Source organism: Malaya genurostris, chromosome 1 (genome assembly GCF_030247185.1).
Source record: "Malaya genurostris strain Urasoe2022 chromosome 1, Malgen_1.1, whole genome shotgun sequence".
NCBI classification, from domain to species: Eukaryota; Metazoa; Arthropoda; class Insecta; order Diptera; family Culicidae; genus Malaya; species Malaya genurostris.
Window position 1 is genome coordinate 157,186,697 of NC_080570.1, and position 25,776 is coordinate 157,212,472.

Below are 25,776 nucleotides of genomic sequence, written 5' to 3' on the forward strand. Positions count from 1 at the left end.
AATTCATAAAACTTTTTAACATTAGCTCATGTTTTGCTGATCATCAGCATTGTTGAATCAACCAGTTTTAGTTTCGAAATAACTAGAAGTGAAATGTCAAAAATACCATGGCTCTGGTTATAGTGAAAACTACAATGTAAATAAAGATTCGGTCATGGTTAGCCTAACCATCTCAATCGTATTAGTTATTCATACAATATACTGTTCAATATTACTATTCTAGAGCCGATACCATTTATAGTAAACATGAACTTGACTATTGTTGAAATCATCTGATTAAATAGTCGGCTGAAAACCACTATACTCGCATGGTCATGTTGGCCCTCTATATAGTAACTGTTACCATAATATTTTTCTGAGTGTAGGTTTTAATGGACTGACATTTTGAAGCTGTTTAATGCACAATCCAGTAAGAGTAACGCGACCCATAGATAAATTGTATCCCATTTAGGTACCAGAGAAATTTGATTTTAAATATTGATTGAAGTCACAAGGAGATTTTCTCAAATTTTCAAATAAAACTATAGGACTCTTATCGTGAAAAAACAAACATTTATTTCAGAAAAATACCATAAAGGTCAAATGGCTGAAAAAACTACCGATGACAACGTAGAAGCAAATACAAATAATAATACCCCTAAGTCCCATACAAACGAACCGCCAATGTTTGGTTCACAGCCTGAACAAGTAAGCCTAGCAAATTACTCCCTTTCGTTGCGATAGTTTGAAAATGTGGAAGGAGATCGTTTCTGGCAACGCTTTATGCTAGTTGCTACGGCGCAAAACAAGTTTGTTTGTTTATGTTTTCCGTTGTTGTATTGCAACAAATTCAAAGTTACACTCCAGCTAATCGATGAATGAAGAATTGCGATATTTTTTGGCAGTTATGGGACTTTATTTCATAGACGGGCCTTGGTGTGGAACATGGGTACGATTCGTTTACGTACCACGGAAACAGCGATTAGCGCTCTACACGATAAAATAAAAGTTAAAAGAGAAACAAATGCAAGCTGTGTATGCGTTTTCCCAATAGTCACTCATATATGCGTGACCCAGACAAATTGATTATAGCCCGAACGGTGGCAGACACAACAGTTTTTCTTTCATGATGGATAAACTTATTAATTGAATTATTTTCTATTAGTATTATGACGTAAAGGTTCCCCGTATTTAGCAGATGTTGGAAAAATTCCTACTCCTCTGACGGGAGTGATTTGCAATGTGAACGGATGGCTACCATAACGATTCGGTGAACAGTGCCGAGACATTCTAACATATAATACTGAGCAATTTCCGAAAAGCCAAGGAGCAAATTTCTGAAAAGCCAAGGAGGACAAAAAACAAAATCCGATATGGAATAAACATATCTCATACACAACAATATAGTTCAAGTTTATTTTTCACTACAATAAACAGTAACTATGGTGAACTTTTTCTTACCCTTCAGTGTTGCTAGTTTTATAGAAAACTCGTTAAAGTACATTGTCACTCTGACAGTGTATCATGATTAGGGATGTCGTAATATCGATTGATTAATCGAGTAATCGATTAATAACCCAGATAATCGAGTAATATTTAATCGAATAGCTTAAAACTAATATTCGATTATTGAGCTAATCGAGTACTTTAAAAAATCCCATAGCAATAATCGATTGAATAATCGAGTAATCGATTAATAAACCAGATAATCGAATAAATTTCAATCGATTAGTTTCAAAATTATACTCGATTATTAAATAATCGAGTAATTCGAAATTTCCGACATCTCTAATCATGACAGTGTACCGCAGAGATGCCATTTATACAGATTTATCTGTATTATACAGATTTTTACGTACGCATACAGAATACAGATTTGATACAGATTTCCTAAATTTAATACGAATCTCCCAAGAAGCGAAACAAAAACTTTTTCGTATGAGCAATCTATTAGTATTTGATTGCAGTGACGAGAAGCAAAGTCTTGGTCTCATTGAATCTACCGTAATGTGTTGGAATAACATCTTTTAACATCATTTTATTGTTGAAATTTAATTTTGTTAGTGAATACAGATAAATACAGATTTTTTATAGAGAGTAATACAGATTTCCTATGAAAATATCTGGCATCTCTGGTGTACCGCACGATGCAAAATGTGTCCTTGAAAATTAGTCGAAGTACTCCGTATTATAATTTGTATTTGGTAGAAGTGCGGGTTTGTGATGTTGGCAAAACCGGCAATGTTTGAAATATAAATTTAAATCAAAATCGCAATTCTTTTTGTTTTGTAGTATTGAATTAAAAAACACCTCGCAAATTTTCAAACTACTTACACTTTAGGGACTCACTGTTGGCCATTTTTAAAATCGAATTATTCCTACCGAAAATTTACGTAAACTTTTTGTGATGATTCTTTTTATTTTAGGCGATGAACTCATAACATTCAGGATTTATCAACGATATTTAGCTAAACATGATTTAAAATTTATAATTACCATGAACATGGTATTTTATGTGCTGGAATTGAGTAGCCGTGACAAATTAAGACTTTTGTCGTGCGTGAATGAATGTATTTTTGTACATTTTTTTACCGCCCTGCGGCTAGTTCAAGCGGGAAAAAATAAAATCAGGTTGATTTGGTATCTGGTCCGCAAAGATGATGTAAGATATTTATGTAAAAATTACACCAAAACTGTTTTACTTATTTCGTAATTTTTTTCTTAACTGCAGGAAAACGACATGATGGATGACAAGAAAACATTATTCAAATTTTGCCACCACTAGTAAACTTACAAGACTGATAACAAAAACATCGAAACATAAACCGGTGACAACCAACATAACTTTCCGACACGTCTCTAATACCTCGAAATGTCAATTGTTTTAGTAAAAAAAATTGGCAAAACTATCCTGAAAATCGATCCTGACTATGACCAACGTATTTTATTCAGCAATAGTTAGAATCGAATCGAAATTTGATTCAGTTTCATCTCATGAACTATTTCATACTATGTACTCTACTACCTTATGGTAGAATTCGATAGAATGTTTAAAATAGTTGTAAATATTAATTACAACTACGCGCATGGTAATACCAACCCTTAGTTACAACAGAGACGGCATTAGGTTTTTTACCATCACTGCTAACCTCAATCAAATGAACACATTTTGACAGTTCAGTAGTACTGTTTGTAAACATAGATGTTTGTGTTTGTCTGTTGACAAATTGAATGAGACCATTTACGATCCATATCGCCTAAATAGGGTTTTAAAACATTTGTTCACGATTGGATGCGGTTTGTTTTTGAGAATTATTTAATAAAAGTCACTAGTTGAAAAGTGTAAAGATGATTGTTTGAGATGTGTTCTTCGATTTTTGATTAAACTTGTTTGTGAACAGTACCGCTGAACTGTCAAGGATGAATTCTTGTTCATCTGTGACGTCACGATAAAAAATCTAATGGTAAAATATACCACCATTGTACTATGAAATTATGAAATTCACCAAGTGCTTGCACACTAAGATTTAATTCCTTTGTTCGGTGATATTTTTGACGAGAAATTTCGGTAATCTATAGAAATGACCGATATTTCGGTACATGAGTTTTCTTTTACAATAATTATGCAAATTTTTACCGGACGATCAATCTTACGTAAATTTTCATTACAGAATTTTGTTAATAGATATACAATTCATACGGTAAATCTGAATAGTTGCCGAGTACGGTGAAAACCATACTGTCTGTATGGCAAAATTATCTTCCAATAACCGAACTTCTGTGAAAACTGATTGTAATGAAACTAACTGTCAAACAGTTTTTAGTAAGTGCCTTTTTATTAACCAAACAAAACAATCTTGAAGAGTTCATCGAATGGATTGAGGTACAGGTGCAACATTTGAACCACTAAAAGCTTTTTGTTTACTTATAGGCAGAAAATAATTTTGTATCACTTGTCCACTTGCTGCCTACACAAATTCGAGGGTAATTTCTGGTGGAGTCGACGGATTGTGCAGTGTTTTGGAAGGCGCTCATAATTCCGGTCAGCCGGAACATTTGACCTTTTTTTTGTGAAACAAAACCATAGCCACAGCAGGTTGGAATTTCCTTCATTCGTTTTTGTGAATTTGTGTTGTTTTTTGAAATCCGAAAATCCAGAATTTTAACCAAAGGAAAACAAACAAACAATAAATTACCGAACAATCAGTTAGATCCAATTGGTTTACAGTGTACGGTAGTTGTTTGACAGTTCAGCAATTACCGAACGATCGGTAATCAATTTAATTATCGAAGGTTCAGCTGTTGAAAATTCGGTAAAAAATTACCGAATTCTGCGAAATTTTCTAAGTGTGTGTGTGTATGAATGGACATGGTAGAAGTAACAGGAATCATTCTCTAGATAAATATGATATACTTTCAAAAAAAATGTCGAGATTTGCACAGCCGAGTGCTCGGTAATCGCCTCGGCAAAATGTATAACTACTGAGAATCTCGGCAAACCAAAATTTATTGCCGAACTTGTCAGCAGAAATTTTGCTGTCAGTTCGGCAAAAGTTATCAAGATGGAAACATGAATTGCCGAGTCATCAGTAATCGGAAAAAGGGAAGATTTTTCTTTATTATTGTATGAAATTAATATCACCAAAGCTAATTTGATGAGCTGTATTGCGGTATAGAGTTAAAAAGTCGGTATAAATACCGAGAAATCGGTGTATCTGGCAAAATTGCTTAGTACATCCTTTGGTGGAGTTTGACCTTCTGTTTCAACTCACTTCGCAGCCGATTCATAGTGTACAGAACTATAGCATGGCTGGTGCTATGATTCTACTGACACTTAGAATCCTTCCATGTCGGGGCTAGAACATGCGACAACTGGCATGTAAAGCATTGAATCGCCAACCCCGTGAGGGATACGCTCCGCACAAAAAAATCAACATCTATATAATGAGTACAGTAAGATTTACTCACTTTCGAGTAAAGACGGTATTTATCAAGTTCTGAGTAACATTTACTAAGTGTAAGAAAAGGACAAATTTCCCTGAATGAGCAGCTAAATCCACTTTAATCTATGTTTATTAAATTATTTATTCATTAACAATCAATCAACATACACATTATGGTCTTAATAATTATTCCAAATACTATTTAAACACGATCAAAAATATTTACAATTTTTGGTCGAACAACTTCAAACTTATCTTTGATGAAACAGAATCTAAATCAAATTTCAAATTTTCCAAACCAATATTACTCACTTCTTGATACCTTAACTAAATAATCAAAGTGAGTATAAATTGCTGACTTGAAAGTAAAGTTGAACGTGCTTGTGAACCTGTACCAGAATCTTTACTACAAATCGCGCGTTCTGTTTTTTGGTCGTGAACACGACTTACTTTACAATGAGGCGCCTTTTCAAAATTCGACATGTGGAAGAATGAGCAGAACTTAATCTTGAATATCTCGACTTGTTTCAAACACAACAACATAATTCTTTCTCCGTTTCATCAAAAAATATGATCAACAATTTCGGATAATATTTTCAACAGTGTGAGATGACCACAAATTGCATCTCTTATGCATGCGCCTCACGAAAAAAATCCATCTTTTGTGATCTTCGAATTCGACAGAAGGTAGATCGTTGGACACGTATGAAAGCCAGCAGTCCACATGTCAGTACTGACAGTAAACCGAAGGTAAGCCGTTTAATACAATGGACAAAAAGACATCTATATCTAAGGGCAATGACACTTCTTTTACTTCAACTATAAGTAAATCCAATACTTCGAAGACATAAACAAAGGACAACTGAACTATCAATCACTGCCAATAAGAAACAGAATGAAAACGAGACAGAAGATCCTTACAACGTGTAATAAACTAGACTAATGAATTAATTATAATTAGAGTGTAGTTTATGGGTTCATTCAGAGTCGAGCTAAAAGCTCGAACCCTTTTCCCTTCTTATTTTATTTAAATATGTTTCGGTGTAAATAAGCAGAAAATTTAGAGTAGACTTCGTTTGGGACTGGCAATTGGACTGGAAGCTTTTTTTATTAGTAAAAAGAAAGTGTCCTTTTAAGATTGAGTATAATACAATAAACAACGGAGACGGTGGACGATGGGGCCAATGATGGCGAACCAAATGATGCGGCTTGTCCCACATGTAAAAATGGCATTGAATATACCCAGTAAGAAAAAACAACAATGAATTCGTTTATGAATAGGAACATAAATGACATATATTAAGCACTTAACCCACCGGCAAAAGACCTTAAAGGTTAAAACCGGGGGTAAATAAAATTTTAACTAACTAACTAATGCCTACCCGGACAAATGGACATATGATTGGTAAGGACACGTCTATTAGCAAAATCTTTTTCGCATACACTGCATTTATAAGGACGCTCTCCTGTGTGAATGTTTTTGTGGTCTCTCAAAAGCAGTTTAAACGAGAAACCTTTACCGCACACATCACAAGTATACTTATAAGAACCAGTATGTGAAGACACGTGTATGCTTAGTTGAGCGTTAGAGGTAAACATTTTGCCACATACCGTGCACTTGTGCTTGCCTTCATGAAGGTGCATGTGTTGGGAAAAATTTGTTTGAGCATGGAACTCTTTTCCGCACACAGTGCACTTGTACGGCCGCTCTCCGGTGTGAATGTTGTTGTGGAACTTCAATGTTCGCTTGTCACAAAATCCTTTGCCGCATACATCACACGCAAACGGGTTTTCAGCGGCATGGGCGATCATATGTCGTTTTAAATGTTTCTTAAGAGAATAACTTTTTCTGCAAATATCACAACTAAATCGTATCGCTTTCCCATGTAATAAGACGTGCTTATGTAAACAACTCTCGTAAGAAAATTGTTCATCACAAATCGGACATTTGTATTGATTTGCAAATTTGTTTTTCGGTGTGAAAGATGTTACTGAGCTAGTTGATGGTTGCTTCTTGTTCGGTATAACATCCTGTATACGATGGAATATTATTTCACTGAAAAAATACCGAAAGATTTTTAACCGAAACTAAAATCCAAACGACAGATATGTTGAATTGACCTACCTTCGATTCACTTCATTGCAGCTAGCAGAATTGTATGAATTTGATTGTAAATCGAATACGTCGCTGTTGCCAAAACCAATTGTTTGTTTATTTACCTTGTCATTGACATCGAGTTTTGTGGATTCGTTCTGCTTGTCCAGAATGACGCTTTCATGGTCTAGTGGTTCGATTGATAACGAATCGATCAACTGATCAGATGTATGAATGCGTTTGTGTAATTTCAAGTTAATTTTTCTAGAGTATTCTTTGCCACACACTTCACATTTATGTCGATCACCCGTGTGAAGCAACATGTGTTGCCGTGTGCCGTCATGAACTATAACGTGAGAGTTGAGAGTACTCTTTCTGCCGAATTTTTTATCACAAATCAGACATTTATATGGATTCGAAAAATCATTCGTTAGAGTAATATTTGATTTTTTCTCTTCGTTTGGCATCACATGCTGTATCTGGTCGGATTCCATTTTTCTGGGAAAAAAATTCCAGAATCCATGTCATATGAAAACGACAGTAGTTGTCTTACCTGTGATAAATGTAGCTGCAACTACCAAAACTGCGTTGTTCTGCAGTGGAATGGACCGTGATCGCTCTTAGCCTTTTTTTTTCTTGACAATCAATACAAAATCAACCGGATAACAACCTGCCTGTGGCAATATGGACCGTGTTCGGTCTTAGGCGTCTTATTTAGACAATACAAAAAGAACAACCAACCAGGTAATAATTTGACAGCATAAAAATAACAAAAACAAAACGTTTCTCTGCACGCTTACCCAACATTGAGTAGAACCATAAATTAAATAAACATAGATTTCCGAGTGTAATAGTAGGGTAACAGAGGTATTTTGGCCACTTCATATATTTTGGCCCACCTATCAAACTTTATCGATTTCATCGGATTTTATCGATGTTAAGTAACTCATTTTGCATCATTTTGAAGCTAATCACATTAAATTACCTATTGCGGAAGGGGTTTTTAAAGATATTACAACATTTGGTGGATATTTTTATAAAGTGGGCCAAAATAAAATCAATCCTAAAGTGGGCCAAAATACCTCGGTTACCCTAATGTAGTTGAGCAACCCGTGCAGCCCGGTGGCAAGGATAGGGCGCTCCAGCAAGTGCTATCGTAGCCAACATCTGGGGCATTTGGTGGGCAATCAGAACGCTCAGAGTATGGTAAACAAACATTCGAGCATTTCAATTCGAGTAAAATCTTAATTTCCTTATCGTAGTGATGATATTCGGATCGATAATTTGCGGGGAAGTGCTTTAAAGGGTACTGAATAAACAAGTAGTTTGTAATATCCAATTTCTTGTCAATCATTCTTCTTCATTGTTTTGGTTTTTGCAGAATGATGCTGGCCACAGTTTCATGACGTCATAGCAGAGGGCTGAACCCGTGACACCAAAAGCACCGTCTGGTGGAGAATGGGTGCGTAAATGTGATGTGATGTGATGTGAAGTGAAGCCACCATCAGTTCAAGGACTTGCCAGTGGATGCGGGTAGACTTACAGTAGCCCCGATATGACTCATCCATTCACCTTCTTACTATAGCTGTTACCGAAAAGCGAACAAAAAGGGTTGGGCGGATACGTAAGTAGAGTCACTTACTCGTATTCCGCGGGAATAAAAGATGCTCTTCCAACCATAATATCCAGTGCATGGATGAAGCATATCGCTATACATGCTTGAACCCGCCTGATGGTTTGTTTGAGAAGGGCGCGTCAGACTCATGTCAAACCTTTAGAAGGAAACAAGTTTCCTTCAAGTGACTTGGGCTGGCTATCCACAATCCCTCGTCCAGTCATCAATTCGTCCGATGCCCTGATGCTCCCTCCTCTTTACGCCTCCGTGCAAAATGTTTTATATTGATAAATACAATGAAACATAGTGTAATGAAATTAATATAACATAAAATGATATAATAGATTACAAAATAATATAACATAACATAATATAATATAATATATTTTAATTAATTATAATATAATACAATGTCATACAATATAATATAATATATTACAAAACATGATATAAAATAACAGTTAATGTAGAGTGTCAGTTATGCTCTTCTATCTTCGCAATACTGCAGGCAGTAGAATATTACTCTTCTAATAACAATAATAATATCTACATCTATAAAAATAATATATGTTATTATTATTGATGACAAATTAATAATAATAACAATAAATACAATTATGAAAATAACAATAAAAAACAATATAATATAGTACAATGAATTATATAATAAACAATAGAATTAATAAAATGATATGTTGCGATATGCTATGATATTATATTACTTGAATTTATATGTCATTTCTCATCCTCTCATTCTGCCATCAACGCATTCCATAGACCATTTGTCACCACAGACACACGTGTAGGCATGAAACAGGAACCAGTGAAAACCAGGCATGGCAAAAACACGGATCCGTTCTGCACGGTACTCACCTTCACTCGTGAGCACACCACCAGGAGTATTGAATGCTACGCTTCGTGTCCGTGTTGAATAACAAACACCGAACGCAGCAGAAAAAGCACCCGTAGCGGTGGTCGTGTAATTGCTAAGCAACGGTGCTCGGATTTTCGGGCAGCACTGAAGTCGAGTGTTCCTGGCTTCGGCAAACACCGAGGCCGAGTGTTTCCGAATTTGCCTTATACTTTGCTTGTACTATAAGCGCATATAGTGCCACGCTATGACGAAAAATGCGTTTTAAAGATTAATTCCTTTTTCATCAATACGCGTTTGATTGAATTCAATTGATTGGCAATATAACCAACGCATGGGTGCTCTTCGGTGCCTTCGCGAAATTCAAAACACTCGGCTCCGGTGTTTAACGAAACTGAAAACACGCGGTTTCGGTGTATGCCGAAGCTTGAAACACCAGTGTCGAAAATAAAACTGCGCCACGAGCACCATACAACATAGTATATAATAACATAAAATAGTGTAAGACGATAATATATGAAATAATATGCTATGATACAATATAACAGTTAATGTCGCAGTGTAAGTTACGCTCTTCTAATAATAATAATAATAATAATAATAATAATAATAATAATAATAATTAAAATAACAATAATAATAATACATGATGTAATAAACAACAGAATTATATGTTGTAATATACTATGATAAACACTGCATTTTAGGATGGGCTTCAACCTACAAGCCATTTCGCACCCTCTCATTCTGCTACTAACGCAGAAGGCGATAGCACCCAGTCGACGCCGTTCTATTGACCAAATGAAGACAAACACGAGAAAAGGTCCTAAGTGCAAATGACAGATTCTCTTTGTTTACTTTCTCTTTCGAGTATTACGGTCCAATCAGTAATCTTTCCATCTAACAATTCACATAGGATAATAGTAAAAACCATAAACTTTCGATATGTACTGTAGAGTTTTTTGGGGAATTACTGGAATTTGCCGTAATAATTGAAAGAGAAAGTAAACCAAGAGAAACTGTCATTTGCACTTGGGACCTTTTCTAATGTTCATCGAGAAATGTCATCATAGACGCTCGGGGAGCATGAGATAGGGACTTGTGAGGACTTAGTTATCTCACCATTTGACGACCTGGTGGAGAATGGGTGCGTAAATGCTCCTAAAATGCATGCAAAAAGTTGCCTGCGCATTTAACACAACCACAGTAGCTAATGGAAAAAAGTACACCCGTTTGTCACTAGAGGTGCTGTTAGTGTCACCGTACAGTGAGAAATCTATGTTTATTTGATTTATGGTAGAACCCTATCAAACTGATTGATATTTGTTTTTATTATTGAAAAAATATTTTTATTCAGGCCTATATGCGTACAAGCTTTACGTGACCGATTTATCCGATTTTTAATAAATTAAATTTTTTATATTGGACCTTGTTGTAACCCATTTCCTTCCAACGATTGGATTTGTTCGTGGCTCGTCTTGCCGCATCGGTGTTTTCGTTGTTGTTCGCAGTCTTGTGCTTATTACTAGTTGCTATGGATACGTTTTGTTGGATATTCGCCCTTATTCTGAATAACGTCGTATTGATTTTACGATCGTATTTCATTTGTATTCCTAATAACGCTAGCAAAATCAAAGGTAGCTAGGATTCGATCGAACCACATTCGATCGAAAAATCAATACGTCGCTATTCAGAATAAGGGCGATTGATTGCAGTTGCTTGCTAGTGTGATGCTGAAAGCGTTTTGAAAGCAAAAGTACTGGGTTCATTAGTTACCGTTGCTAAACGGTTATCCTTGTCTTTGCTTGAAGCTGTCCTTTTTGCAGTTTCAGTGCAAGGTTTACCGTAGTATGCAGGATATTCACAAAACTGGCATGTAATCAGCGGATTCTCATAGGTAATCTGTGTTTTACACGGATGTCTCCCGCCTTGTCCACAAGTGCTGTAAGATGGAATTGCCTTAGGCAGTCGCATACGTACCTTTCTATGGAAAGAATTTCTCCGTACGCACAGTCTACCGAACAGAGAGATCAGATCAGACTCTAACTAATGATTTTCGTATATGAGATGACTACTGGATCCAGCGTTGCCAGGTTGCCAGATTTATCTGACAAATGCCAGATTTTTCTCGTTTCGCCAGACACTCAAACTAACCAGATCTTTTGCCAGATTTTCCAAATTTTCCCAGATTTTGTCAGATCTCGCTTGATCTTTACGGTTTTGGCCTCTATACGATAGGTGAGGAGACCTTTTTTCTTTTTTTTCTCACTGAAAATGAAGTCTGGCAAAAATTTCCTTGTATATAGTAGACCCAGACAAATCCAGATAAATTTTTGAGTTTTGACAGATTTTTAAAAAAATAACCTGGCAACTCTGACTGGATCTGAGATGAACGGGGGTGCCGTTATCCCATTTGAAATTCAGGAAAAGGGAGACTTTTCTATGGAAAGAATTTCTCCGTACGCACAGTCTACCGAACAGAGAGATCAGATCAGACTCTAACTAATGATTTTCGTATATGAGATGACTACTGGATCCAGCGTTGCCAGGTTGCCAGATTTATCTGACAAATGCCAGATTCATCAATCTCAAGAAATGCTTCAACAATTCTGAAACTTTACAATTTGCAGAAATAACCTGCGTTATATATTACTGCAATTCATTGAATTTACGGTTTAAGGTAGCGCTTCGCCGTGGTCACGGGAGTTCGCTGCCTATCCCGGGGTTTCACGCACTTTACCCAAAATTGTGAGAAAACGGGGAAGAAAACGGAACTTCCAAGAACATACGATTCTAGATAATTAATTTTTCTATCGATTCGTATATAAATTGTGCCTGATAAACATTTTTATCGAAAGATTTCGTGCGAGTTATAAAAATAAATGAGTTTTTCCTTATTCTTTCGCACGCACACAATGTCATTGGGGTGTGCAAAATGCTACATGCGGTAGACGCTAACAACATTTCTTTTGTTTTCGTTGTCCGTTCTCTCTGCGTAAACGTTGAATATAGATGAGTAGAAAATGTAAGTAAGTGTTACTACTTTGTAAAATAATTCCTATTCATGTTTCAGTAGAACCAGAAATCAGTAAAGATTTTCATCGCTACTAGCTTCGACGCTTTGTTGAAAACGTAGCACATATGCGAGTTGTTTATAGCGAGAAAAGGAAAAAAGAAAACCAAATTTTAACAAAACTCGCACGAAATCTCGCGAAAGAAAAGCTTTCTAACTGATATTTTTCGCCAAATGCATAGTAAAATCATTTACCTACAATCGTATGTTTTTGATTTTTCGTGAATCGGGTTAGTATTTTAGAAATTTGCAATTTAGGGTGAAATTTCGGCGACAAAGCAAGAGGAAGCAGTGAGATGTCTTGCTTCGACCTGACCACGGCGAAGCGCTACCTTAAACGCAGTTTCCACACTAACTGCTGTGAAACCGTTTGTTTGAAGCTAGTTTCGAACCTAGTTTCAACGTTGTTGAACTGAAAATCGAGTCAGTTTCGAACCCAGTTTTTTTTATCAGGTTTGCTCGAACCCCCCTTACTAAGTGCGAACCTAACACAGTTTCGCGGAAAGCGTTTGTTTGACGAAACTACCCTGGGTCAGTTTCAGTTTTCTCAAGCGAAAACGACATTAAATTGAAAAAATTATATCCACCTCATATGAAAAAGTATTCTACATGATAATTATAAGTAAAAACTTTTAAAGGTAAAGGCTAAACATACAAGTTCATATTAATTTGTCTGATAGTTCGAATGAAGGTATCGAGCGAATTGGATAATAAAATAAATCTGCTGTTTGTTTGATGGAATTCAAGTGTATTATCAATAGAAACCTAATATTATTCGATTTGAATCAGATTTGAAGAGACTTACACTTGCAATTAAAGTGTCGAATCAAATGCGACGAATTTAAGTGTGAAACACATCAGTCCAACGTGTCGATTTTTATCAGTGTATTTTATTTCTGATGACAGTCTTGGCAACAACAAATGGAGAAAATATGAATGTATTTTATGTGAAGGTGAGAACATCATTCATCATCGTATCAACACAATCGTTTAGGCGATTTCAAGTTAAATTTGGTTCTGTATTCATTGCCACTAACTTCATATATGTCGCCTACGTGTACAAGTTAATATGTGTTGGGTAAAAACACGTTTAGTGGCAAAATCTTTTTCGCATAAACTGCATTTATACGGACGCTCTCCTGTATGAATGTTTTTGTGGTCTTCCAAATTCCATCTGGATGCGAAGCCTTTACCACAAACATCACAACTATTCTTATAAGAACCGGTATGTGAAGACACGTGTATGCTTAGTAGAGCGTTAGAGGTAAAAATTTTGCCACATACCGTGCACTTGTGCTTGTCTTCATGAAGGCGCATGTGTTGGGAAAAATTCGTTTGAGCATGGAACTCTTTTCCGCACACAGTGCATTTGTACTGACGCTCTCCGGTGTGAATATTGTTGTGGTACTGCAATGCTTGGTTGTCACGAAATCCTTTGCCGCATACATCACATGTAAACGGTTTGTCAACGGTATGGGCGATCATATGTCTGCTTAAATTTGTCGTAGAAGAATAACTTTTTCTGCAAATATGACAACTAAATCCTATCAATTTCCCATGCAATAAGACGTGCTTATGTAGACAGTCCTCGTCAGAAAATTGTTCATCACAAATCTGGCATTTGAATTGATTTGGAAAATTGGTTTCCTGTGTGAAAGATGTTACTGAGCTAGTTGATAGTTGCTCCTTGTTTGGTATAATATCCTGTCTATGACAGGATATCATTTCACTGAAAAATGAGCGAAAGATTTTTTACAGAAACTATGATCAAAACGACAGATAAGAATTGACCTACCTTCGATTCCCTTCATTGCAACTAGAAGAATCGTATGAATTTGGTTGTAAATCAAATGCATCGCTGTTGTCATTGGTTTTGGCTAGTTCATTTACCTTGTCATTGACATCAAGTTTTGTGGATTCGTTTGTTATACGCTTCTGTTTGGCTAGAATGATGCGTTCTTGGTCTGTTGCTTCGATTAGTAAAGATGCATGAATGCGTTTGTGTAATTTCAAATTAAATTTAGTAGCGTATTCTTTGCCGCAAACTTCACATTGATGTCGATTACCCGTGTGAATTGACATGTGACCGGTTAGAACACATCTGGTGCCGAAATCTTTTCCGCATACACTGCATTTATACGGCCGCTCTCCTGTATGACTGTTTTTATGGTCTTTCAAATGCGATCTTTGCATGAATCCTTTGCCGCACACATCACACTTATACCTATAATTTCCCATGTGTACTGGCATGTGTAAGCCTAGCTCAATCTTGGTGACAAAACTTTTAACACATACAGTGCATTTGTACGGTCGCTCACCAGTATGAATATTTTTGTGGACCTTCAATGAATGCTTGTCCCGAAATTCTTTGCCACATACATCACACATGCGCGTTTTGTCCTTTGTATGGACGTTCATATGTTTGTTCACGTATTTCTTCAAAGCAAAGCTTTTTCCACAAATATCACAACTGAATGGGCGCTTGCCGTCATGCAATAAGACGTGAGAGTTGAGCATATACTTCCAAGCAAATTTTTTCTCACAAATCAGACATTCATATTGTTTCGGAAGATCGTTCGTTAAGGTGATACAATCATTTGATTGTTTTTCCTCTTTTGGCATCACATCCTGTATCTGGTCGGATTTCATTTTTCTGATAAAAAATACGAAAACGACAGTCTTACCAACGAGAAGAAAAATAGACCGTGATCGCTCTTTGCCCTTTGCCGTTCTTGTGGACAATCAATACAAAATATACGTGTGTTTATTGTTTTTGTTACTGTCAGCGATGTCAGATAATATTTTACACGCACGCTTAAAAATAGTTACTCAGAAATGAGTAAGATTCCACTCATTTACAGAAAAAGTGGAACAACTCTAATTTAGAGTAACTTCTTAGTTACTCAAACTTGAGTTCTTCCACTGGAAAAGATGTTTGGGTAAAATCTACTCATTTACTGAGTAATGCTTTATTTGTACATGTTTATTTATTATTCCGTTCACAATTGATTTCTAACTTCGAGACATCATATCAAGTGGCGGTCGCTTGGAGTAACATACATGCTAGTAATGTTCAGCCACCAATCAGAAACTTATTCCTCACAAATGACATTTGAGCATATTCGTTTCCACTCTGAAGCACAATATGGAGCACTCCTGGACACAATATCTACGTCGATTGCACAACCAAGAGGGCAGTTTATCATTCCGGTTTTTGCAGACACGACACCGTTTGTGTTAAACGACTCACCCTTGAAATTCGCGATCTCACTAACAAAAAATAGAACCTGTTGCTACAAATGGTTATTACACCTTTCAGACTTATGTTGCCAAAAGTAAATTAAAAACGAGTTCTTACGTTAAACTCAAATTTAGAGTGAGAGTTACTCATTATCATTGATGGTAACTACTCAATTTTTGACGTTTCCATGTATCATTTGAAAATGAGTAACTAGTATTCAAACTTTGAGTAACTTTTTCTAAGCATATATCAATACAAAATCTACCCACATTATCAGATCCGAATGGATTCCGAATCAGCGAGAAATTTTCATTCGGAATTTCATGTGGAAATCATAATGGATTCCGAATCAATTCCAACTCCAGTGCAACAACCGATTCCGAATGAACCGGTTCGCCGACAACCGGTTGATTCGGAAATCATTCGGAATTGAGTGAGAAGATGCGGACTGAATTGTCAATTCGTCTTCTTCTTCTTTCCTACTTTTGCACGTTTTCGTGCTGATTTTCAGTTTATTTTTAAACGAAAACATTATATAACTGAATATACAAATTTAAATCTTCATGTTTTTCGGATATACAGAACTAGTAAATAACCAGTTCTTCTTAGAATCCCAACATACACTATTGAAATTCGATGGAAATTAACAAAACGGCCTACCTTATTCAGCATCATCCATTCCTCTAGCTGGAGTGTAGTGAAATGGCTTCCCTCTCAGCAGGCCGTTCAATTTTGTTGGTCTTTGAGCGCTTGTTGAACGACATATTGCACGAAATATTCGTTTAATTTGCTGGAACGGTTTGTTGTTGTTTTTTCTCTTGCAAAAATAGTGTGGAAATTAAGTGTTACCTTTACATAGAAAGAAAATTTGTTGTTATTATACGTGAAGTAGAAGTATTGTGCAGGTATGTATTGTTAGTTTAAACAAATAAGTGGAAAAAACTTCAGAAATTCTGCAGTAAAACTAGTCCAACGGGGCTCCAACTTCTCATGTTAAAAATGGATCAACAATGGACCTTTGTCTGCCGGGTTTGTTGAACGAAAAAATGGCATTCGGTTCAACGGTCTGTTTCAAAATCGGCAAACGAAGGTCCCGTGTTGGCCTCCCGTTGAACGATTGATTGGACTTTCATTGGACCAATGATCCAACGTATTGGACCAATGAAGGATCACCGTTGAACGTTTTTTTCTAAGTGGGTTTAGTCGCTTAAATTTCACACTAACACATTCATAAAATGAGCGAATATTCAATGACATTTATAATGTCACTGTCAATCAGGTTGATCGAGCAGCTAACTTAGGCGAAAATTCTAGCACTGAACCGATCGAGCACTAAAAAATCATGCAGTCGAGTAAGAATTCATTGCTCATTCCGTCATTTCGATAATGTGGGTAAAAATCGAGTGTTGTTTACTGTTTTTCTTACTGTCAGCGATGCCAGGTCATTTTTTTTAATTTATGGTTCATGCAGCGCCGCCACGACGTAAAATACACTGGTGGCGTGTTAAGACAGTTCTGGTTGTGTTGGTAATTTTCTCACGAAATTAAATATGGCGCGCCGGGATTCAAGCATGTAAACATAAACAAAAGACCATTTCAGATCGGGATTTCACTTCTAAGTTACTCCAGTTGTTGCGCAGCCTGGCGAATCTTTGGCACTAATTGAAAATCTGGACGAAATTGTCAAAACTTGAGTAATTTTTACTTAAAATAAGAAAAAATATTTTGTTCAAACTTTGAGTAAGTTCAACTCAAAATTTGGGTTTCTTGCTCTCAAAATAAAGAATTTTTTTTTCGTTAATTTTCATATACAAAGTTATTCTTCTTTCTTTTGAATGCGCAGAATAGTGATTCAAAACCGTTTGCTTTTGAACGGTTTGGAGCCAACATTGAATTATTTTGATATCCTTATGTTGGGCTTTTCACTAAGCATAATTGAAGCAAGAAAACATCTTTGATTGACGTTGATTCCTGTTTTCAAAACCAGATCTAGGAACGGCAATGGAAAACGACGTATTCTTGCATTCTTTATTTCAATAAGAATATTCCGAGAATAAAAACGCACTGAAACGCACACTTTTTTTCACTCAAATTTTTAAAAACTCAACGCTTACTCTAATGTATGAATAAATGCGAGAGAACTTATGGCAACGAGTTTATTTTACTCAAATTTTGACATATTGTTCCAGTTTATGAATTTGAGTAATCGCAACTGAAACCATAAGTTATGTTCAAAGAGCGTGTACAGCCTCACTGAACATAACTCAGAATTGAGTGACCCCATTTAAATTCATAAAAAGTGCATGTACTCTAACCACAGATTAACAGACATTACACTATGAGTAAATTCTTCTAAAAATTAATTTACGTGGGACACAAGTTCCACAGCATCCTAAATGTCTCGGATTCAACTTGACTTTTCGACACATCCATGCAGCGCGAAATACGTGGAATCCCGGATCACCTAAGTAAGTTCAGGTTGTATATAAAAGAAAGACCGTACAATTGTAATTGTAAACACTATATTATAAGTTATCTGTGGTGTTTATAGCAAAGGGAAAGAAACAAAATAAAAACCTTTCTATATTTACTTGCGCATTTATTCGGTCGATATCTTCTGTTCGACACTACGTTGCGGCCATGATGCTCGTTGGTCGACTTGAAGGTACGGTTGTAAATCGAATGCGTCGCTGTTGCCATTGGTTTTGGCTTATTCATTCACCTTGACATTGTCATCGAGTTTTGGTAGAATGACGCTTTCGTGATCTGTTGGTTCGTTTGGTAACGAATCGATCGACTGATCAGATGTATGAATGCGTTTGTGCAATTTCAAGTTAAATTTTCTAGAGTAATCTTTGCCGCACACTTCACATTCATATCGACCACCCGTGTGAATTGACATATGAATGGTTAGGGCACGCCTATTGGCAAAATCTTTTTCGCATATACTGCATTTATACGGACGCTCTCCTGTATGAATGTTTTTGTGGTTTTTCAAAAACATTCTAAACGCGAAGCCTTTACCGCACACATCACAAGTATATTTATAAGAACCAGTATGTGAAGACATGTGTCTGTTTAGTATAGCGTTAGAGGTAAACATTTTGTCACATACCGTGCACTTGTGCTTGCCTTCATGAAGGTGCATGTGTTGGACAAGATTCGTTTGAGAGTGGAAATCTTTGCCGCAAACAGTGCATTTGTACGGTCGCTCTCCGGTGTGAATATTGTTGTGGTACTTCAATTCCTGGTTGTCACGAAATCCTTTGCCACATACATCACAACTATATTTGAAAAGACCCGTATGTGCAGACGTGTGTACACCAAGACTACTGTTGCTAGCAAAACTTTTTCCGCAAACAGTGCATTTGTACGGACGTTCTCCTGTATGACTGTTTTTGTGGTCTTTCAAACGTGATTCTAGCATGAATCCTTTGTCGCACACATCACACTTGTAATTATAATCACCCGTATGTGTAGCCATGTGTTGGCTTAGTTGAGCATTAGTGATATAACTTTTTCCACATACAGTGCATTTGTAAGACCGCTGGCCTGTATGAAAACGCATGTGAGAGTCGAGACTCGATTGAACGTGGAAATCTTTTCCGCATACAGTGCATGTGTACGGCCGCTCTCCGGTGTGGATATTGTTGTGGTACTTCAATGCTTGCTTGTCACGTAATTCTTTGCCGCATACATCACACGCAAACGGCTTGTTTGCAGCATGGACGATCATATGTCTCCTTAAATTTTTCTTAAAAGAATAACTTTTTCCGCAAATATCACAACTAAATCGTATTGTTTTTCCATGCGAAAAAAGGTGCTTATGTAGACAATCCTCGTCAGAAAATTGTTCATCACAAATCCGGCATTTGAATTGATTTGGAAAATCGTTTTCCGGTGTGAAAGATGTGACTGAACTTGTTGATGGTTGCTCCTTGTTTAGTATAACGTCTTGTATCTGGTCCGATCTCATTTTTCTGAAAAAAATAAGGCTTCCAGAAACCATGGCATATGAAAACGACATTATTTACCTTACCTACGTGAAATGTAGCTGCAGCTACCAGAACCGTGTTGTTTTGCAGCAAAATGAACTGTGATCGCTCTTCGTCGTTCTTTTGAACAATCAAAACAAAATATACACGCTCATTGAACATAGCTCAAGATTAGAGTTTACTCAAAATCATGCACTAGCAGAGTTGCCAATGTTGCGGATTTTTCTGACATTTGCCAGATATTTATCATTTCGACAACATGAGTTGTGAAAATCTTAAGGCAAATCTTATGATGCATCCAAAATCACCATTTCATAAGGGTCATATGAAAAATATACTTCTGCAATATACATCTCATCTATCACTATCATAGTTTTCATACAAAAAACTTATGAATTCCGCAGTTTATGAAAGAAGTTGTTTGAATTTCGTAAGGCTTTTTTTGTGATCTCATAAGGCGGTCTTATCAAAGATAAATAATAAAGACATGTACGTGCTTATAAATATTTTAAAAAATGTGGTTCGTTCCCGGTACCTTCTGAAATGACCGCACTCACCGCTTGGGGGAGCGCGAGATTAATTGCATTGTTATCATTTCAACCAAAGTGTGCCATAAAATCTCAACATATACAAATGAGCTACCGAATCGAAAGGGTTCTCACGGTTTGACATTTGCATTATGAATGTATGATGGGAACTCAGCAGTGCAACCTATGTATAGCCATTGGTGCCAGTTTCAAGGAGGACCGTAGATGTGCGCCAAAAAAAGATCGTGACTGTCATGTCTGGAAATTCGTTTGTGGTCTTATGATTCGCATACGATATTCTTGTGGCTGAAAACCATACGAAATCATTTCGAAATTCCATATATCTTTTGCCTGTGTGCACTTTAACAAACCAGATCTTTGGTTAGATTTCATCAGATATTCCGCTTATGAAACGCCAGATTTCTCAGTTTTATTTAAATAAATTCGGAATAAATGGTTCAATCAATATCATCAAAAAAGTAGATAATAAGATTAAGTCTGTTTACTAAATCGGCTGTCGCATCGGTCAACGCTAATGCTAAACTCTCATAAAAGTAGGGGCAACAACGGGTCAGTTAATCTATTGATCCGATTGGGATAATCGGGATGATTTTCCACGCGAATATGTTGAAATTTGAGTGAAATTTACTCAAGACATAAGCACAGACTAACAGACATGACAGTATGAGTAAATTCTTATAAAAATAATTTTTCGTGATGCACTAGTTCCACCTATATTGTACTGCGCGAACTATTTACTATCTGTACACCCCTTGTGTTATGTACAAGTTTTTTTACTAGTTAGTTTTCCCCTCGTTTGTCAACACCGATCAGCTGCTTGCAGGGATGCCTGATTTCATCCAAATATTTGAAAATGAATAGTCGCAATAAATTATTGGATTATGTTGATAATATATTCAACTTTTTCGCGATGTTGGAAGGTAACCATTTATTTGACTCAGCGTTGTTCATCTAGACTATTTTTTATTGTGTTGGTAGTTTTCACCCGAAATTAAGTGGCGGCAGACCAGAAGCAAGTAAATATTGTAACAAAACTGGTTCGATTTTGTATTGCGTTGGAGGATGAGAAGTAGGCACAATTATGTATATAGTTTTGGCAATATGTATTAAATCTGTATCCTGTATGAAATTCGCATGGACGTATACAAAACAATACATTACAGGTAATTTTGTATAATTGGCAACTCTGTTGTTAAATGAAAAAAATAAACACAGTCTAGATAACAGACAGGATGTTTTTAATAGGGTAACGTGGCGCCATCATGACACATGTGAGCACTGTCCCAAATAAAGGAATATTCGAAATGACCGTTAAAATGATTGAAGAATCTAATTTGAGTGTCCTGTCTGTTAGTCTGTGACATAAGTTCGCTTGTATGTATCTTCCAAAAATTTCGGCGGCAGTAATTTGCAACGATTTTGTCGTTTATTTCATACTACAAGTAGGTATCAGCAATAGAAGTAAACTCGGAGTAGAAAATTGTTTTCAATGTGAATACTACTACTTTTTATTAGTAATGTGTGAAATTGGGTAAGGTTAGGTTTTTTCAGACCAACATTTTTTAAACAAAAAACAGTGTAGTATTAATTTCTCGAGTGCTAGAATGTTTAGCGATCGAGTACTATTTATTTTGGATGTTTTATTTGTTATTTCCAGACATTTGAAACACAGACTAACAGACAGGACACTCAAATTAGATTCTTCAATCATTTTAACGGTCATTTCGAATATTCCTTTATTTGGGACAGTACTCACATGTGTCATGATGGCGCCACGTTACCCTATCAAAAACATACTGTCTGTCATCTAGACTGTGTTTATTTTTTTCATTTACCAACAGAGTTGCCATTCATACAGAATTACCTATAATGTATTGATTTGTATACGTCCATGCGAATTTCATGCAGGATACAGATTTAATACATATTGCCAAAACTATATACATAATTGTGTCTACTTCTCATCCTCCAACGCAAGACAAAATCGAACCCGTTTTGTTACAATATTTACTTGCTTCTGGTCTGCCGCCACTTAATTTCGGGTGATAACTACCAACACAATAAAAAATAGTCTAGATGAACAACGTTGAGTCAAATAAATGGTTACCTTCCAACATCGCGGAAAAGTTAAATATATTATCAACGTAATCCAATAATTTATTGTGATGATTCATTTTCAAATATTTTGATGAAATCAGGCATCCCTGCAAGCAGCTGATCGGTGTTGACAAACGAGGGGAAACCAACTAGTAAAAAAACTTTTACATAACACAAGGGGTGTACAAATAGTAAATAGTTCGCGCAGTACAATATAGGTGGAGCTAGTGCATAACGAAAAAATTTTTTTATAAGAATTTACTCATACTGTCATGTCTGTTAGTCTGTGTTTGAAAAACGGTGTTGAATCAAGTATAATGCTCAATTCTAAATAAACGGTAGTTTTCGCACAATAAATTAAGATCAACATTACCACCTCAGAGTAAAACCTTCCTGCCGATTTGACAGCTCTTGCTGAAAGTATCATCTCTAAACAAGCAAACGTTTGATTGCAGCGTCATTGTGCCAATCAGCTTGGAGTGAAATCAATCTTCAGTTCACCATCGCACGGGATCACATTGAACATGTCATGTCAATTGTATGGGCATTTCTCCCAACTACTTGTACGTAAAAGATTCGATGCGGACTTATTCATAAAAAATAAAATAAATCCTATGCTACATAATAGTCGCATGAAAGGCACACAACGAAGCAAGTCAGGTTATGATGGTGCCAATAAGGTTAAAATAATGTCATTTTTGAATCCTTTATCTAGATAGTCGTTCTTTGCTGTGCTCCGAAAGTTTCCTTCGAGTTTGTTGGTTTGCCTTTCTTTTGCTCAGTCCATTAACTTACAGCATTACTATTTACACCCGAAAGTAAGTATTTTGAATAAAATACAAAATATACCAGGTTTGTTGTTACTGATGTTGGTGGAAGATTCTAACCACGACATACAGTTCCGTCTAACGCACTAGAAAAAATTAACAATTTTTGATCAAAGTTTACCTTTTATACTCGTCAAATAGAACATCAGGACTGATAATGTGCCGGACTACCTCAAAACCATAATCCGGGTGCGAAAAAGGCAGGCAGATTGCTACTCCGTTACTGAACGGGATTAGCTGAAATTGTACAGGAAATTTCTAGTTGATCCAACCTGGGACTGGTAAATCATCCTTCAATGTACATCTTCTGGTAACCCCAGAATTCATTGATCAGTACCGGTGCCGGCCAGGCCCGAACGTAGATCGTCTGAGGAATGAGAAGGGATGTTAGTCCAACACTTGTTGTTACTAGAGGCCGTATATACTACTGCGCACTCCACGAAGGATATTTGTTAGTATAAATTTCAGTAACGGTAGTATTCGCGTGCGACCTAGTATCACAGACTAACAGACATGACAGTATGAGTAAATTGATATAAAAATAATTTTTCGTGATGCACTAGTTCCACCTATATTCTACTGCGCGAACTATTTACTATCTGTGCACCCCTTGTGATATGTACAAGTGTTTTTACTAGTTGGTTTCCCCTCGTTTTTCAACACCGATCAGCTGCTTGCAGGGATGCCTGATTTCATCAAAATATTTGAAAATGAATCGTCACAATAAATTATTGGATTACGTTGATAATATATTTAACTTTTTCGCGATGTTGGAAGGTAACAATTTATTTGGCTCAACGTTGTTCATCTAGACTATTTTTTATTGTGTTAGAAGTTTTTACCCAAAATTAAGTGGCGGCAGATCAGAAGCAAGTAAGTATTGGTTCGATTTTATATTGCGTTGGAGGATGAGAAGTAGGCACAATTATGCATATAGTTTTGGCAATATGTATTAAATCTGTATCCTGCATGAAATTCTCATGGACGTATACAAATCAATACATTACAGGTAATTCTGTATGAATGGCAACTCTGTTGGTAAATGAAAAAAAATAAACACAGTCTAGATGACAGACAGGATGTTTTTGATAGGGTAACGTGGCGCCATCATGACATATGTGAGTACTGTCCCAAATAAAGGAATATTCGAAATGACCGTTAAAATGATTGAAGAATCTAATTTGAGTGTCCTGTCTGTTAGTCTGTGCTAGTATGTTCTGGTTTCAAGATGCTCGGATGCACCACTAAACTCGTTGGCATCCCGAGTGAAAGTTTCAACAATATCCGATACTGAAGTCCCGAGGAGTCTTGATTCACAGTTCTTATTCGTGGAAACTGAAGAAATGAATTTGAAATACTATCGCGTAACGGATAAAAACTTCCCTATTTTTTTTAAATAAATTTACCTGTTACAAAATAAAAGAGTGAATAGGATTTAGACGAAATAGTTGATTCATTGTAGTGACATATTCTAATATTTTTTATAAAATCAAAGGTCAACAGATTTCACGCGCGACTTGGTTTCTTATTATTTCCGCTTTATTATTTTATTTATTTATTAAAATTATTGATTGGTTATATTGGTTGATCTGGGCAGTCGGCTACCGAGAGAAAATTATTAATTTATGGAACAAACAAGAATTTTTACTATTTATTCAATATACCGATATATGTTATCTCTGCTATCTTTCTATCATTCAATTTATAATTTTGAAAGACAAGCAATAACATAGAAGAAGAAAACATTGGTATGTTCTATCCAAAGCTAGTCGCAAATTGATGTTTATTAAAGAAATAATTAAGAAAAATATAGTAACCAGAAGAGAAACGTTGAAAATATCTAAGAACTGAAAGCAAAAAGGAACTCCTGCAATTGTCGCCTTTTACGACATGGAAGCAGGAACCCAGGGGATCTTGGCTCATTTTTTTTCGCCGGATTCCACACGGCATCTAGGCTGGTACTGTCCGGAGAAAGATAATAAGTACTATCAATCTCCTAGTGGACCCCAGCCCCTAAATTTTGTTGCAGAATTCTGGAAGTTAATTTTCCTCAACCAGAATTCTAGACACGAATTCTGAAACTGAACTGTTAAGTTCCAGAATCCAATCCAAATGAGGCTTCACACCAGACGGAAGGTATGTTTTTTTTCTGCTGCTGGAGGTTGAAGGTTCTTACCACGACATCCAGTCCCGTATTTACAAACAAAAATAAATGAGAGAATTTTTGCCATGGTTCATCCTACACTCGTCCATTTGAATCTCAGGGCTGAGACTACCTCAATACCAAGAGTGATTAGTTTTCCTCACTACAACTCGAGATATTCACGATTAGAACCATTCTACAAAATAAAAACGAGACAGAGGATCCTTACGACGATGCTGCCAATGGCAACTGCAAAAACGAAACAACAGAAACGGAGGACGATGAAGCGAACGATGGCGAACTAAATGATGCAGTTTCTTCTTGAAAAAAAGGCATTCAATAGACCCAG

The 25,776-nt window shown here is 36.3% G+C and overlaps 3 protein-coding genes across 6 annotated transcripts; all 3 read right to left on the minus strand.

Annotated features, from left to right (window-relative positions):
• Positions 1-6,188: 6,188 nt before the first annotated feature.
• On the minus strand, positions 6,189-8,120 carry LOC131426414 (oocyte zinc finger protein XlCOF14-like). Of its 2 annotated transcripts, none has more exons than XM_058589120.1 (3): positions 7,571-8,120; positions 7,048-7,515; positions 6,189-6,978 (listed from the first exon to the last, which is right to left on the minus strand). In XM_058589120.1, exons 2-3 carry the CDS (start codon positions 7,509-7,511, stop codon positions 6,294-6,296), a joined length of 1,149 nt encoding a protein of 382 aa, XP_058445103.1. In that variant the 5' UTR covers positions 7,512-7,515; positions 7,571-8,120; the 3' UTR covers positions 6,189-6,293. The 2 variants fall into 2 exon arrangements, with proteins under 2 accessions (XP_058445103.1, XP_058445104.1); XM_058589121.1 differs by lacking the exon at positions 7,571-8,120 and having other exon boundaries at positions 7,048-7,068; positions 7,143-7,333.
• A 5,228-nt stretch (positions 8,121-13,348) lies between these two features.
• LOC131426408 (zinc finger protein 234-like) lies at positions 13,349-15,346 on the minus strand. Its single transcript, XM_058589111.1, has 3 exons — positions 15,261-15,346; positions 14,372-15,210; positions 13,349-14,305 (listed from the first exon to the last, which is right to left on the minus strand). Exons 2-3 carry the CDS (start codon positions 15,196-15,198, stop codon positions 13,615-13,617), a joined length of 1,518 nt encoding a protein of 505 aa, XP_058445094.1. The 5' UTR covers positions 15,199-15,210; positions 15,261-15,346; the 3' UTR covers positions 13,349-13,614.
• A 1,063-nt stretch (positions 15,347-16,409) lies between these two features.
• LOC131426410 (zinc finger protein 501-like) lies at positions 16,410-19,960 on the minus strand. 3 transcript variants are annotated; one of them, XR_009229091.1, is made up of 3 exons: positions 19,857-19,960; positions 18,409-19,797; positions 16,410-16,666 (listed from the first exon to the last, which is right to left on the minus strand). XR_009229091.1 is itself a non-coding variant. In XM_058589113.1 (2 exons), the coding sequence occupies exon 2, from the start codon at positions 19,791-19,793 to the stop codon at positions 18,528-18,530; it is 1,266 nt and encodes a 421-aa protein (XP_058445096.1). In that variant the 5' UTR covers positions 19,794-19,797; positions 19,857-19,960; the 3' UTR covers positions 18,361-18,527. The 3 variants fall into 3 exon arrangements, 2 of the variants coding, with proteins under 2 accessions (XP_058445096.1, XP_058445097.1); XM_058589113.1 differs by lacking the exon at positions 16,410-16,666 and having other exon boundaries at positions 18,361-19,797; XM_058589114.1 differs by lacking the exon at positions 16,410-16,666 and having other exon boundaries at positions 18,361-19,797; positions 19,852-19,930.
• Positions 19,961-25,776: the final 5,816 nt, after the last annotated feature.

Excerpts from the sequence above, each read along its gene's own strand:
- LOC131426408 (XM_058589111.1), bottom strand. The coding sequence starts at position 15,198 with ATGCCAAAAGAGGAAAAACAATCAAATGATTGTATCACCTTAACGAAC. Across the intron at positions 14,306-14,371 it reads TGCAATGAAGGGAATCGAAG|TGAAATGATATCCTGTCATA; the intron begins GTAGGTCAATTC and ends CTCATTTTTCAG.
- LOC131426410 (XM_058589113.1), bottom strand. The coding sequence starts at position 19,793 with ATGAGATCGGACCAGATACAAGACGTTATACTAAACAAGGAGCAACCA.
- LOC131426414 (XM_058589120.1), bottom strand. The coding sequence starts at position 7,511 with ATGGAATCCGACCAGATACAGCATGTGATGCCAAACGAAGAGAAAAAA. Across the intron at positions 6,979-7,047 it reads TGCAATGAAGTGAATCGAAG|TGAAATAATATTCCATCGTA; the intron begins GTAGGTCAATTC and ends GTATTTTTTCAG.